The 17,403-nt window shown below is 32.5% G+C and overlaps 1 protein-coding gene across 27 annotated transcripts in view; it reads right to left on the bottom strand.

Annotated features, from left to right (window-relative positions):
- The window catches only part of RIMS2 (regulating synaptic membrane exocytosis 2), a 215,843-nt gene that overhangs the window by 38,381 nt on the left and 160,059 nt on the right, over positions 1-17,403 (bottom strand). For 13 of the 27 annotated variants that reach the window (XM_081117158.1, XM_081117165.1, XM_081117169.1 and 10 more), the window contains one exon: positions 11,074-11,174. The exons of the other annotated variants lie outside the window; for them this stretch is intronic. In XM_081117158.1, the coding sequence (XP_080973284.1) occupies positions 11,074-11,174 (101 nt within the window). The remainder of the gene's footprint in view (positions 1-11,073; positions 11,175-17,403) is intronic. 27 annotated transcript variants of the gene reach the window in all.

The raw sequence follows: 17,403 nt of genomic DNA, 5'->3' as shown, positions 1-17,403 counted from the left end.
ATAATCAGTTATCTGGCACAGCCAGGGTGCAGGGTGTTCAAATATTCTGGTAAATAAAAAACTATCATAAATGCTTTATGTTAATGACATTGGGATGTAAAAAAATAATAGACTTTGGAGTCTGGACAGCCTGGAGTAAGGAAACCTCTTACTAGCTGGGTAAAACTGAACAAAGAAGTTAACCTTTAAAACTCTGTTTATAAAATAGCAGGGATAATATCTTCTTTGCAGGGTTGCTTTGAAAATTAGAAATACAGTCGACCCTTGAACAACACAGAGGTTAGAAGAGTTGACCCCCGAGGAATTGAAAATCATCATGTAACTTTTGACTCCTTCAAACCTTAACTCCTAACGGCCTACTGCTTACTGGAAGCCTTATCGATCATGTAAACAGCCAATCAACACATATTTTGTATGTTAAATGTATTATATGCTGTACTCTTACAATAAAGTAAGCTAGAGAAAATACAATGTGATTAAGAAAATAATAAGGAAGAAAAAATACATTTACCATATTTATTGAAAAAGATAAGCATGTAAGTGGACCTGCACAGTTCGAACCAGTGTTGTTCAAGGGTCAAATGTAACACATCTGGTATATGACATAATGTGAAAAAATTCAGCCAGTATTATTACTGTCCTGATGGCTATTGCTGGGTTAAGAGAATATCTGCTAATAGATTTTTCTTTAATTGTGTGCGCTTCAAACATAATACTGAAATATCCATATCTGTCAATTTGCAACAGAGATTTTTCTAATCATAGGTAGTGTTCCCAAAGCCTTAGAATATTATTGTCTTATAGAAACCATTTAATGTGACTTGAAGAATCATTACCTAATGAACAGGTCTGTATGACTCACAATTCACTGCAAATGTTAGATATAAACATGTTGGCTCAGACAAAATGAATTGTAGTAGGGTCCAGTATAAATATGAGATCGGATTTGAATGACCTATGTTTTTTTTCTCTGGGACCTTCCAGTATGTAGTTGTATATTTTTGAATTACTAATTGATACTTTACTTCAAATGTAAAAATAAAAGAATTATTTCTAAGGCTTCATAAAATTTTAATAATCAAATCCTTTAGAAATATACATTCAAATTAGGTAAAATATTGGTCTTAGTCTACCTAACGTTCCACTTTGTTGAATAAATTCTCAACACAAAGAATATACTGTTATGAAACTCTTCAAAAGCAAGCTGCTTTTTTTGAGGAAATACCTATGTAAATCGTACCCTCATGTTTTATTTTTAAAGGGAATATTACTTATTTACAGTGGATTTATGTGGAGAACATTTAATCCATGATATTCTTTTTTCAAACTAAAAATTTTTTGAAATATTGAAAAAAATTTACTTTAAATGAAAATGTTCTCAGCCATTGTCAGCCATTGCCTATAACAGCATTTCAATGGGTGTATCAACATTATCTCTTAGCCCACACACATGCACACACACACACACATATACTGTGTATATATTTGTTTCACCAAATGTATTAACAGTAAAGTTAATCTCAAGTTGAGAAATAAATGAACACTTTCATTTTATTGATATATTTTTGGACGTTTCATTTATATGAAAACTGAATGTTCAAGAACATTTTCAAAACTATTAAACTGTCCAAAAGATATTGCCCTGTATTTGGGGGATGTTATATTTCTCATTCTTGTCATTTATAATAAAAAAGAGAAGCAGTCTGACACCATATATTTTAAAACAATTTAGCATTGGATGGATAAGCAGTTTGGGCACTGCATTTTTTTCTTTGTAGCAGCAGTTTTGGTACTATATTTTTTCCTTTGCTTTTGTTCAAGGGATTATTATATCATCTAAATTCAAATGAAAAATCCTGAATTTTAACTCTAGGAGGTAGTAAAGGTAATATTATAATTGTTATGAGCACAGCCTCTGGAGTTAGGCTGAATCAGTGGTCTGCTTCCTGGCTATATAAATTATTAGGAATGTGATCTTAGGATAATTGCTTCTATGATGCCATTTTTTATCTGTTATAAAGTGAGTAACAATGATACCCATCTCCAAGGCTTGCTGCAAGGATTAAATAAGATAATGTATGCAAAGCACTTAGAAAAATATCTGACACATAGCAAGTGTTCCATAAATGACAAATGATGATGATGATGATGATTAGATAGTAGCTAAATACTGGCTTAGTATCAGTTCTAGGAATGTCTTTACCAAACGAGGTATTAGGGAGAAATACCCAACAATAAATATATTACTTTAAGACTGCTCTAAGCTACAATAAAAATATAACTTTCTACATATATCCAATAGCTTTGTTTCAGAAAATATTTTTATAAAGCAAATTCAAATATTAAACCAAACTTTTCCACTAACTCCCAGTATGTGCTCAGGCCTCACCTTCCCCACCTGGCCAGGTTCATCCATATCCCATCACCTTACACCTTACAGGGAATTACCCATTCCCAGCGGCCCGATAAGGAGGAGCTCTATCTCAGCAGGAGCTCTAGGCTGACACAGCTGCTCTGTTTTCCGTTTGTCTCTCTGCTACTTTATACTGATCTGACATCCAAAGCAGCCTGGTGCCTGTGCCTCCCATGTCTCCTGATTGGTTCTTGTCTGATTTGTTCTGAGTCCTAACTGCTTTCTTGACTTTTGAGTTTCAGTAGTTAGGATCTAACTTTGCATATCCTAGCCTTTGTCTTTTTAGGTAGTCATGACTATGGACCCAGTTGCTATGATTCAGAGGTGCATACAGACTAGCCTAAAGCTTAAGAATTTGTGTGTGTGTTTTTTAACCACATATGTGCATATGTACATCGCACATATCTTTGGTTAAGGCCTCTCAGATAATCTAGTTTGCTGAGCTAAAATTATGGACATGCAAAATTTAAGAAAAGATATGATTCCATATTCTATAGTTTTATGCCTTTTATATAATTCATCACACAATACCTCTTGTTAGAGGTGTGCTGTGTGTGTGTGTGTGGGGGGGGTGTAATTGTGTTCATGTTTAATTTTCTAATTCTCTATTAGAATAAAAGCTCCTAAAGGTCAGGACAATATCTTCCTTATCTTAGTCATTTTCTTAGCACCTAAGAATCAGATATTTAATTTAAACTCAGGTTTAGCCTTTGAACCAGTAAGATAAGGATAAATCCCATTTTAATGATTATTTGTGAGGAGTAAGAGAAGCAAGACTCAAAACACCCAAGTGTGCTTAGCACACAGCAGTGCCTGAAAAGCAGGCCATTAAATAAAAAGTCACTGAGTGGACAAATTCATATAAAGAAAAAATACAAACTAGGCAAAGTCTCTAGTTTAATGGAGACTCAGCAGTCTGCTCAAGAAGGCTCACACCAAATGCATTCCTCTGAGTTCTAAGCAACTAAGTATGTTTACCTTTGGGGTACAGATCAGGTTTCCAAACAGACATATGATCAACAGAATGAGAAATTTGGAAAGTGAAAAATAGTAAGAAAAATATTTTTATAAATAAAACTACAGAACTTATTTTAAATATATTTAGAATATAACATCTTCATATATACAATTCACAAAAAGCCCAGAAATCAAAGTAATAAATGACCTAACAATGGAGTTTATTTTTTAAATGGTTCATTTATTTTGCTTTTCCTAAATGTATTCTTGCTTGTCCTAAAGTATAATAAACAAAAGTTATAGACTTTAACAGTGAGATAGAAGCAGCTAAATTATTATTGTACAAAGGTAGTGAGTTATAAATGTGAACAGTTCATTTATTTAAGGAGAGCTGGTATTGTCTGGCACTACAGACAATGAAGAATTAGCATGTTATTAGCTTATGGCTGACAGATGAACACTAAATGATATGTTCATCACCCTCTTTAATGGAAAAAAACAAGATTTCTTACAAAGGATTACACGATCCTAGCTGAAAATTGTGCTCTGATCGGATATCATTAAAATCCTGTGAGAGTGAGGAAGCTTTTCCCGACAACATTTTGATGCTTTGTACATTACTATTAAGCAGATCGTGAACTAGAAAAATTTACAGGAAATTCTTCCTCTTGAGGATGTTCCAGACACTAAGGAGTTTCTCAGTGGTTGGGAAAAGTTCATGTTCTCCTATTTAACCCAACATTAGTGAAAAGTATCTGAAAAGCTCTAGCAAAAGAAAAGTTTTAATTAAAAATTTGGAATATTCCTGAGAAAAAAAAGTATATTCAAATTCCTAAAATAAAATTTTTCTCTTCTCTTCTTTTTAATTAGGTAATTTCCTAGTGATTTCTCTACAGCACCTGAGCAGCCCAGGTTGGTTGAGCTTTGTACATGAACTTCTGAGACAAAACATTCAGGTGGAATTATAAGAGTTCCCTTAAGGATTGCAAGTCTTCAATTTAATAAATCTCACCAGAAAACTAATTTGTTGTCTAAAACTCTAGTCCAAGAATTGATTGTTTTAAAATACTGGGCAGTAAGAAAACCAAGTCTGATATCACCAGCCAAAAGTTCCTTCTCTCATATGACATATTACAAGGTTAGCAATATTATTTCCAGGTTGGAGTATCATTTTACAATCTTCAAAACTGATAAAACACAAATAATAAAAATTCCATGTTTAGGAAAACATTAGTAAATTTATTTTGCTAATAAATAGTATCTGTTTTCTTTCCAATTGAAGAAAAATTACAACAAATTTTGTACTCATGAACAAAGCTATCATATAATGAAACTATAGATATGTTCAAATTATCATTAGCCAAATTAAAGAGAAATTATCAATGTAGACGGCTCCACAGTCCTAGTTGATTAATTGCATTAATTGACTAAAGGTTTTGACTTAAGTATTGATTCAAACTTAGCTGTCATTTCATGTAAAATAATAAGTAAAAACATTATCTATATATAAATTTATACTCTAAATCATAATTACTTTGCCATAAGTTAATTTAAAAATGCATAGATTCAATCATTTGTGAGAATACATCCAGCAGAGAGCCTGACACTAATCAGAGATTACCGAATCAATGAATGAAACAACATTAGATGAGAAAAACGAAACACAGAAAATCTAGTTCAAACCTAATTTTAAAGATTAGGCTATGAGAGTAAATGATTCGCTTAATTAATGATGAGGATGCCTAAAACCATAGCGTGAACAGTGATTTTTTCAATACAGCCTCCAAAGTACCATATATTTGTGTAGCGCTTTCTGGATTACAGGTTCCCTCAACCTGTACACAGAAAAAAGTTGGGCTATTAAGAACTATTAGGCAATTTATCCAAAGTCTTATCACCTAAGTGGTAGAATCAAAATTAGAACCCATATCCTCCAATTATTTCTCAGTATTCTCTCTGTTATCATTAACTCTAGACAGAAACCAATAATCACATGCCCATTAGAAAACCTGTTTTTGACTCATGCAATAAGCTACCCAAACTTTCCCCTTAAGTTCGTATCTTGTTCCTACCTTGGTGCAAAATATTTATCTTGTTTAATATTCACCTGCTCTGAAACCTTTTCCAAACATACGCCACCCTGCCATTCTAACATCCACGTTCATGTTCATTTACACACAAAAAACCCAATGAGAGCTCATTATAGCAAAAGCAAAATGTTTGCCACTGGAGAGACTACAAAGATGATAAAACAGAGTCCTCATTCTCAAGAAGTACATACTTTAACACAAAAGATAAGAAATAAGCAGGCAGTCACCATATGAGACAGAACATATGTGTTTTAGGAGGTGATAAATGCCATGGGTTCGGAGGTCTATAAGTTTTCACACTTCTGTTGGTTTGAATATTTTTATATTTGTAATGTTTATGTCTATACTTAATCCTTTTCGATGATATGAGCTTTGAGTTGGAAAGAATGTTTCTGCCCTATTTATCACATTTTTCCCTTCCTTATTTTCCATATCCTAACTGATGCTATAAAGCAAGATCCTGCTCCCCTTGGTGACCAATACCGTTCATCCCTTGTATCCCCTGCAGTGTATTCAAGTTGTCAGCAAGCCAGTAACTCTGGAGGCTTGATGAAAGAAAACGTGAATGCATAAATTTATTTTTTGCTAGAGGTAAAATAAAATAGTTTCCTCTGTGTGCTCTTAGGCAACATATAGCAAAAAACTATTGCTCTTGGCCACAGCAGCTACTGTCCATAGATTGACCCCTTTAGCAGCAGGTGGTTAAATGCAACTTCTTTAAAATGCCCTCCTGTGTCAATTTTTAGTAACATATTTACTAAAAGAGAAGAAATTAAAATTTCTTTTGCAATTTTATAGTGTTCTATAGCACAGAAGGTGTTGTCTTAGTCATCTCAAATGACTTCTGAATAATTAATAAATATCTTTTTTATATTTCCTGGCCCAAGATGTGTATTTATAGTAGGAGGTAGCAATTAAAAAATGCATGTAAAGAAAAAGGGCCAAAGCTTAAATGTCAGCATAAAATTGTGAATAAGAAAACCATATTTCAACTTAAATGTGGTATCAGAACTAAGAAAAGTAATTTTAAAAATAAATTTGCAAACACAAAACTATAGATACATTTCATCTGCTAGGACGTGAGTGAATGTAGTTGGAAAAATCAAAAGAGAAAAGTAACATTTTAAGAAATCAAAAAGTTTGAAATAATATAGTTACCTAAAAAAATCAGTATTACATTATAATCAAATATGCTTTCATAATACATTAAAGTGATAATTTAAAACACCATTAATTACTTTGTAGGGACATGTTATGGCTGAACTATGTACCCGTCAAATTCATATGTTGTAGGCCTAGCTCCTAGTACCACAGAATGTGACTATTTGGAGACAGGGTAAAAAAAATAGGTCATGTGGGTGGGCACTAATCCAATATGACTGGTGTCCTTAGAAAAAGAGGAAATTAGGACACAGACACACACAGAGGGATGACAATGTGAGGACACAGCCAGAAGGTGGCCATCTGAAAGCCAAGGAGAGAGGTCTGAGAAGAAACCAAACCAGCTAACACTTTGATCTTGGATTTCTAGCCTGCAGGACTGTGAGAAAATTAATTTCTGTTGTGTTAGCTACCTACTCTGTGGCATTTTCTTATGGCAGCCCTAGCAAACTAACACAAAATGTTAAGGAAAAACACACACACCCTGAACTTAGAACCTTTTAAAATCAAAGATTAATCACAGATAAAAATACATAATTTCTAAAATTCCATGAAAATCATTTACCATTGAGTTTTTAACTGTAGAACTTTAACATAAAGCAAGGTATATTTGTATCTACAAGACAAAAAGGAAATGAATAGTTGCTTCCATCAGCTAAAATATGGAGGAAAGAAATTCTCCTTTGCTCAGGGCTTTAGGGTGTGTGTGTGTATAAATATAGGTAAATTATGTGTAAGTATAATTTTATCTCTCTTTCTTTAAATTAAAGTTGAAGTATTACCAGCTTACTAGGGATTAGAAATGGTAAGAATAATAATTTAGGGTAGATAAAAAGTTGGCTAAATTGATAAAAACAAAACCACCCAAATAAAATTTTAGACTTTAAAAACTACCACTAATTTTTACACTTTTCTTCTCTTTCCACTCACATATTTTTAGGGTTACCTTAAAGATATACTTATGTACATCTAATAGATTATTAATGAAAACAAATGTGGACCTGAACCCCCAAGGCCTTTGATGAGAGTGAGTTATCTGTTGGAAACAATTTTTCTTTTCTTCCTCATCATGATCATCACCACCATCATCACCATATTACAGCTAACATTTCGTTATTCCTTATTATATTCCAAACTCTGCTTAAAGATTACACGTATATATAAATAGATTTCATCTTGAAAACAATCCTATGAGGTAGGTGCTATTATCAGCATATCCTATAGAATAAGAGCCAGAATATTGGTTTTATAGAAGAAAATAAAAGTTGATCTTTAAACTTCTGCAGATGAATCATTTAGACTGGGATACGGAGAATACAACAGGCATGAAAGGGTGTACTGGCTACATAGTTAAATTCTGTTTTGAGGGGGAAAATACAAGAAATCATCCACTGGTTAAATAGAAATCATATCTACACATGCCTTTTGCTGCTTTTATTAAATACAGGTTCTCTGCTTTTAAATTTCCTAAAATACTTAAAACATTCTTAGAACAACAGTAACAATAGGCATTTCTTTACAGATGCTTTCAAGGCGAGATACTAAAAATATTTTTTAAAAATTAGTAAGAATTGTTTACAAACTATCAATACAGAAGGCTTGAAAAAATTCAGGGAGGCAACGCCATTTAAAACGTGGAGTGTGAGTTAGAAAAGTGACTTCACTAACGCTCGATTACATTACATCAAGCTTAATGGCTTCACTGGAATTTCAGGAACATAGCTCAGAAGTACAGCATATGCTCCATATGTCTGAGGCTCTGGACATAATGTCAGGTATCTCAAATTTGAAAACCAGATTAGCTGCAAATAATACTTTCCATGACTTAGTGGCTATGTAAATTTGGATAGATTGCATAAACTTTCTATATCTTTGTTCCCTCCTCTGTTAAATGATTTTTTTAAGAATTATATCTAATACATTACTTAGCTCAATAGCAAGCTTTTAATTGGCACTTGTTATCAAAATAAGGGAGAAAAGAATGGAAATATTAGCTGATATCCCTAATTAAAAAGAGAAGAATGCTGTTGAGGATATTAATCTAAGGAACTGTTAGTATGGAAATTAATAATAACTCAATCTATATATGCCCTGGACTGATGAAGAACCCTCTGTAATTTTCTCTCTGATCTATGAGAGAAGATCAACTAGGAATGGTGGGGAGAGAGATGACCCAACAAAAATAGTTCCACATCAGGAAATAATTTGTAGTGGAATAAAATAGAGTTGTGTTTTGGGCCCTTTTAAAAAGTTGTAACTTATGAGCTGATTACGTTTTGGTTAAGCTGAAAGCATAATTTCTGGAATAGAAATTTCAGGAGTAAGAAGTATTTGATAGTCAGGTGATATAGGATTTGTTAGAAACTATGAGAGGCCCTATGAAGGTGTCAGATCATCTGTTCTGTTCTCAAAACAAAGTCTCAATTTTTTAATGACATCATTCATCACTGGCTTCTGGCCAAAGCCCTAACACTGGAAGTCAACTCATTCAGTTACCTAGCAGCAAATTTTACAAGCAGCTCACCTTACAGCAATAGTTCTTTAACCACCCAGTAGGCTTGTTCAACTACGGAACAGCACCCCCAGAGTTTTGCTTAAGAAGGTCTAGAGGGCGCCAGAGAACCACATTCTAAAAGTCCTTAGGTGATGTTGATGCTACTGGAAAACCATTTGAAAACCACTGCCAGAGAATGTTTGGGAAATTACATTGCTTAGTATATAATTAGTCCTTTGCAAGACTTAAATGTTTTCTAACCTAAAATAGTGTCAAAATTATAAAAGTTTGAAGCCTCAAGCATTCATTTATTTATGAATTGGAATGGAACCAAAACTTGTTTTTCTGAAAAATACTTTGAGTCATAGTATTCTCTAGTCAATCCTCCTGTACAAAATTCCCGTCATGTATCCACAGGAAGAACTGTTGCTATTGCTCCTAAGGAACTCGTTTTTATTGCATGAACTATGTAACTCATACAACCGACTCAGTTTCTCTTTCTGCCGTTGCTGCTTGTTAGGAAGCTCGTGGTCAGTGCAGACAGCCCACACATGGCGGCTGTACAGGATCTCACACTATGCGTTTTGCTCAAAACTTGACCTGTTCTGTCTTGACTTCGTTTTCCCTTGATACTCATTTCTTCATTGACAATATTATTGAGAGGATTTTACATATTTTAAGAAATTATCTACATTGCTTTCTGAAGTGTAGCAGGATATAAACAAGCAAATAAAATAAACCTGTGTTCTCCGAAGACAGGTTTACAAAAGTTTTAATATCGTATTTTATTAGGACTTCATGCCTTGGTCTTTGGATTACATGAAATGAATGAGAGAGTAGAACATAACAGAGGCCACATGGGATCAGGTCTAGCTATATAGCCCAAGGCAGAAATATGAAAAATACCTGTGAAAGCATAGCTATCATTTCTGTTATCAAGCTCAAAAGGTTAGGGATGTATCTGAAATATTATCATTACAAAACTATCTTCTGTGAAATTCACCGAACCTGTCTGAAGTTACACAGTGCAGAATCTAGACACCTGTGCTACCTATCACATATGCATATCCAACATAGCCAGTTGTGCGGACTTAAGTCTTGACTTTACCAAAGAGTGGACTATGATGGAGAGAAATGGAAGGTTCAGTAGGTAAGGATAAAATATACCTAAGTATATAAAAACCCGAGCTGCTTTTCTCTAACACACAGGCAAATAAACCACAAGTATTACATGACTGCAATGATTAAATACTGTCACAGAGCACATAACTAAATGTTATGAGTAAGGTTTGTGATTTTCATTCCTTTATTAAATCTTAAATAGGTATACATTAGAGCAAAGTTTTTCTATGACTTTGGCCATGAATAATATCATGAAATTAAAATGTTTTGAAAATATAAAGGCAATGAAGAGCAAGAGCCATGAAATAATACCCTTTTCCTACCTTGGTAAATCTCATACCTCAACTTACTCCAAAAAAGTAGTTTAAAAAGATTCTCACTAAAAAACCTTTTTAACCCCTCACACCACCTCATGAATATGTATTTTGTTCTAATACCTCATTAATAAACCAGATTCAGTTAAAATACTATAAAATCAAAAAAATTCTATGTGTAGGAAAACCATAAGAAGATGAGTTCTTAAACCATTTTGAGGGTGTTAGAGCCTCTATAGGCTTTATAAAATGAAAAATTCTAAAAGAATTGTTTTTCAGATCATTTATGAGTTTCATTTCTTTAATCTCCTATATTATATAATGATTTTTTTTAAAATAAAGCAAATTCTATACCTAAAGGTTGTTATACAAATACATTATAAATTTGAGCATTTAATATCATGGGGCCATTGAATTATATGTTCATGTCTGACTAATCTGCATTCAGCTGTTTAAGAGAATCTAACGGTTTCATATGGTTAATTGATTATTTTACAATTTTTAAAAAGAAAAATGTCTTGCCTTCGAATGGTAATCTTGTTCCAGTCTGGGATCTGATCCGGCTACCTGTTTGTATTTGTTAATTTTCATTTGGCGATTTCTCTCCTCTATATCCATAGCACCTATCGAGTAGAAAAAAACCCATAAAATTAATGTTCAGTTCTTATTTGTGAGCCCTACTTACAGGATGTATAAAAGAAGAAACGGTAGGCTGACATATTACTTTCATTCAAGGTATTACGTACAAATTAAATGTATTTTTTTAGATATATTTAAAGTATGCAATTTGGCAAATAAAAGCATGATTATTAAATATGTAAAATAATTTTAATCTGAATAAAATGTAAATGAATTTAAACAAAAGACAACAAATCTTCACTAGATAAAAAACACTTTCTGGTACACGTAGGTCAAGGAGTATATATTTGACAACACAAATTTGACAATAGTATTATTATAAAAACTTTGCCTTGTAATGCATCAAGACTTGATTTATTTACTGGAGAAAAGTTATGTTTAATTGGTTTGAAATACAATTTTACAATTGCATTTAGAAACTATTACATAAAATTAGCCCATGTATTAACACAGGTTGCCTTAGCATACGTGTGGGTGCAGTTATCAATATATTTTGAACTTTCTAGAACTGGGATCAAGAAAGAAGCACTTAGAATACTACTACTCAGATCATGCCAGTAAAGGCACAGAGCTTTACTAAAGTCATTTCAGAAAACAAAAAGGTGAGGAAGGGAGATGGTGAGCTTATTAAAAATGAGATTAATGCTCTCTCAAAATACTGGTTATAGATGTTAAAGGATCTTTAAAATCTTTGGTTAGAATAAGAGCTAAATTCTGTTAGCAAATCTTAGCAAACACAAAAAAGTGCTTTAAAAGTACATTTATGATTTTTATTAAAGAAATTTTATAGGAAAATTCCATTTTTCAAATAAAAAAACAAAATCTCAATTGTGTACTACCGATCTTCAAACTGGGGAGAATAAGCATGGCTTAGTAGGCGCAGTGGGGATCTGTGATAAACTGCTGTCCTGTGAATGCACATGCACCGAGCGCAGGCAGGAAGGGAAACACACTCACACACACCCCTTGCTTAAAACCATAACTTTAAAACTGCTCTGAAGATATCTGGATAAAAATGTCCCTGTTTAAAGGCAGGTGTTTTAATATTCATTCTTTAGAAAACTAGTATATATGATAATTTTAAGTAGAAATCAATTAATTAAATAACAAAGAGGGGGGAAAGTTTCAAAGAGAAATAAGAAAATCTTGAGTAAAATAATGTATAAAGACTTGACATTACATGACCTCCAAGTATAACAGCAAATTTAAATCAACTATTCAATAAAGTGAGGCGATCAGTTCCTTTTAAGAGTCACGTTTTAATAATACTTTGATTGATTATGATTGTGTCAAATTATAAAATAGGAACATATATATCACATTAATATCAACTGAATGATATGACTATGAAATAGAGTCAAGCATCATATCTATTAGTTATTAAAATACAAGTTTGGAACTGTTTGTACCTCAAGAGATACTCTCAGATAAACATCTTTATTTTATCCAAGAGCAAGGGAACAAAAAAAGCCATTCTGGCATCAAAAAATATGTATACTGAAAGAATATAAGCTAAACTGAGTATTTGGGAAGTTTGCTTTAAAAAGTTTCATTTTGATATAATAGTTTGAAATTAGTATTTTAAATACGAACAACAGCAACCAACGAAAGTGTAAATACATTTTATATATACATCCATATACGCACACATACATACAGATCCATACACACATACTACATGTGTTTTCTAATATTTGGACTATTTTCTGACATCAACCTCTTATAAAGCCACACTAGATTCTTCCTGATTACTAGGCAGTATGTGATATATACTGGAAGGAGCTGGCAAACTTTTTCTGTGAAGAGCCCAACAGTACATATTCTAGGTTTTGCATACCATATGACTTCTGCCAAAACTCTGCCATTGTGACATTAAGGCCGCTACAGACAATGCAAACACAAATGACTGCGGCTCTACTCTAAGAAACCTTATTTAATAAATAGGCAGCGGGCTGATTTGGTCTGTGGGCCATAGTTTATCAACCCCTACATAAAAGTATATTGGTTTAATATTGTTTAGTAATGGTTTAGAGATTTTGTAGAATCAGGGTTTTATGATTCTGTCAGAAGATCACTTATGTTTAACAGATAACTGGGGGGTATAAGAAAGATATTCATCTGCAAATAGAGTTTACATCTTAACCATTTAAATGTGTTGTCAACTAAATTTCAGTCTCAAACATATCTCTCAACTCCAGACTCAATCATCATCTATGGATAGTCCCTAAATGGAAAAATACTGTTAGTGCCTTATCAATGAAATATCAAGGGACCACCTCAGTGAATACAGTCAACAAACTGGGGTAAATATAATTTTAACTTACAACTTAAAATCCTCCTATGAGGCTAATCCTTAGGAGAGCAGCCCCACATGCCTTCTGGGCTCATATGAAGTTTTTCATTACATTCCTTTTCTACACTTTGTCAACCTCTTCTCATAAAGAAAACACTCCATAGACAGAAATATCTTTAGAGAAGGAAGTATCCTATTGGTAAAGAGACCATCATAAAAATTCTTCACCAGCATGTTAATTTTTCTTTGCTGGTCTTTTTTTTTCCTAATGAAAATAACCTAGAAATAATATTTTCAATAATATGATTTTGGTTTCAACTAAACTCAGTCTTCTTTATTCTTTCCCCAAGGAATGAAAAATAATTTAGAGAAATCATTGTAAGTAGAAGAGCTGTTCATTCTCTGGTTGGGGAATGAAATATGTAATTTCTAAACTTTCAACTCAGATGTCTAATGCTGTACTTATAGCAAAGGAAAATACATGAAACTGTTAAAGGCGCAGGCTTTTGTTCACTAATCCTGTGGTTCAGATTTACACTACAAATTTGCATATAAAACCTCCTAAAAATTCTACAATGAAGAATAATCATTTGATCTCAGAAATCTACTCCCTCACCTACTATCTGTTAATATCTTGCTATAATAAAGTAAAAAATACATTGTGGGAAATACTAGTTTATAGGTTTAAAGGGTAAATCTATCTAGGAATTGCTAAAATTCACATTCTTACCTGTGATGACACTACACATATTATAAAAGATATATTAGCGGTTTGATTTGATTTTTTAATTTGAGCATGCTAAAAAATTAGTCATATGTTTAAAAACAAATTAAATATCAAAGCATTTTCAAATTATACTAAAAAGTGACTGAGAGGTTAATGGGACAATCACACTTCTTGGACAAACACATTTACAACAAAAACTTTCATATATTTGTGTCTATTTATTGAGGAGATACTCTACTTAAATGTATTAAATTGTAATATTCAAACTGTCTAATCGTCTTTCCTAATAATGCTAATTTAAATTATAAAAGACTTTGTTTTTCCACTCTAACTATTTTAAGGCAGAGAACAAAGAAAAAAGTCAAATGTAGACATGCTGAAATTCATAAATATCTCAAAACATTTTTCTCAAATTGGAAACTCGGTCCATTCTCTGTCATATAACTTTAAAAATCCAGTATTTTGTTGATTCTGATTTAATGTGTTTTCTAAAATCATACCACGTATTTTGTAAGCTATTTACTTGGACAGAAGCAATTTAAGAATTTTACTTGTTCTTAAATGAATCAATCAATGGTTATTTTAAACTTAAAAAAGACTACTTAACGTGTCCAAAGTCCTGTGTATAACGTTAGTAAGACAATCAAGTTAAAAAATTTAGTTATAGATGAATTTCGTATCCATGTGAACTAAAAAACGGCCAGATTAACAAGCAGCAAGGCCATGGTTGCTTAGGTCTCACTACTTTCAAACAAGTGTGCTCCAAAGATCATCGGTGCACCCAGTGCTCTCTGTGGTGCACCTCACACAGAATTTGTTTTGTTTGCCTGACCGACACACACACAGAGCTTCTGTGGTCCCAAAGCAGCTTTATACCCCGAACTTCTTTGAAGTGGGGACACAGATTTGGCAGGAATGTAATTCACAGTGAAGCTGAACAGTAGTGATTAGAACATGACAGACAGGCCTGCCAATTCTGTAATCTATCTTGTGATCTTAAATGAAATGCTCAAATCTGGGGATCTTAAGAGAAAAATGTCTTAAGCCTAATACCAAAGCTGGAAGAAAGAACTCCAAAATTCAGAAAAATGAGTGAACCTATAATTACAGACATCATTGACATCTAAGATTATTAACCTTATTGAAATCCAGAAACTACATTAGTACCCCAAATTTTCCTAGCTAGTTTAAGAATTTTTATAACAATATAAAGTGCCGCTGTAACAAATCAAATTGATTTTCATAAAACACATATATAATAAATGTAATATGAACATAAAACATTATCTGTAGCATTTTTCTGACTGAAGCTACAAAAGTATATTACTTATATAGTAGAAACATATTTTAAAAATTAACTACTTTTTGCCAAACTACTGAAGAGAGGAAAAAATTACATTTGATAACTATCCTATTGAATCTTACTTTATAAACTTCTCTCCTAAGAAAATACAATGTGGAAAAGCACAAAACAAAGCAAGATTCCAGACAATAATAATGAGATTGATAGAAATAACATATTCCAAATGAACAAAGTTAAAAGGGCCAAATTCATGTATTCACCATTTAGGTGAATGCCAAATTAAATGCAATAAATAAAAATGTATAATCAGTGTATGCTGCTATTTATTTAGAGGGGGCAATTACACAGGAGAAAGCATGGCTATTTATGTTTATTTTCTAGACTCAGTAGGGTAGGCTATAAAAGCAACTTATTGATGCCTTTCAATAGTCAGAGGATCAAGAATAAAAATTGTTGAAAAGACTCCTTAAATAAGTATGAATCTAGTATTTTATCATGTTATAATTTTATTTTCAAAGGCAGTGCAATTCAAAAAGAAAATATTGTCCTTGATTTTATTGAATATTTTAACTGTTCTTTCAATATCTAATAACTGAAAAAATTATTTTTCAGATTGACAGCCATATACTAGCTTTTGACAAAAAAATTAATGGTTATTTATATGCATGTTTTCCCAAGTACCTCATGTACAATGATAAAAAGTAAACTACTTTAAAATACAACATATTTGGTACTGTGTCAAAAGGCTTTTACAGTGGTAATATTTTTGAACCTGAAATTCTACTCCCAAGGATCTTTCCTAAATAAATCAATGTGCAAAGATGTATATACGAGTACATTCATTGCACCATTGCTTGATAATCATGAAGGCCTGGGAAAAGAAACTCTAAATGTCCAGCAATGGGGGATTAGTTAATTGCATTTATGGTATATCTACAGAATACTGTGCATCCATGAAAAACGATGAGTATGGTGTGCATGTGTGCTCCACAGATGAAAATTACATAAAATAAAGATACTGCAAATAATAACCCTAAAACAGACTAAATGGTAAATATAGTACTATCATTTATAAGCCATAATTTAAAAACCATTCATAAAATATATATGCACATAGCCTATACAAAGACAACGAGATGGAATGAAAAGGAGTTAAGATTTATACACCAGAGTGTTAGCATTTATCACTGGTTACTGGAAGTAAGTATAAATATGGCTGGTCATTTGTTTATATTCTTCTAATGATTGACAGTAAACACAGACACAAATGATCAATTCTCTTTTACCAATCAATGAACTGAAACTTGGAGAAATTAGGAATACTTAAGCAACAGAGAACAAAGCGTAACTTGTTTGTTCTTCAAAGGAAGTTTAATTTTTTTTAAGTATCTAGAATTAAGTAGTTTGTTTTGTTTCTGGTGCTACAAATAACTAACTAAATAGTACAGGTGCAGCAGTCCTGATGCACAGGTTCATATGACAGCTACCTCTAAACTGGTAGCCACAGACGAGTAGAAGATATTTGAAAAGCATCTAACATAAAGAATTGATTTTGTATCATAGAAAGAATGCCTACACCTGAAAATGCATGCGCTTTAATACAGCTGATCCAAAATAAAAATTGTTTTTTAATGTATTTTATAAAATAATACCTTCACTTACATAGTGCTTACTGCATACCAGACACTGTTTTTAAGTGCTTTACATACCATATATTAACTAATGTAATCCTTACAATAACCCTTTGAGTTAGTAGTAGTACTGTAACCGTTTTTTACAGAAGAGAAATGTGAGGCACAGAAACTAGCTTTCTCACAGCAAGTAAGTGGGGGGACTGATTAGGCAGTCTACACTGCTCGTATCTTACAGGAACAAATATTTCCCCCATTA

This window comes from Miniopterus schreibersii (genome assembly GCF_964146895.1).
Source record: "Miniopterus schreibersii genome assembly, chromosome: 17".
In the NCBI taxonomy this organism is placed as follows: domain Eukaryota; kingdom Metazoa; phylum Chordata; class Mammalia; order Chiroptera; family Miniopteridae; genus Miniopterus; species Miniopterus schreibersii.
Note: the sequence above shows the minus strand (reverse complement) of the source record. Positions and strands in the feature narration are given on the sequence as shown.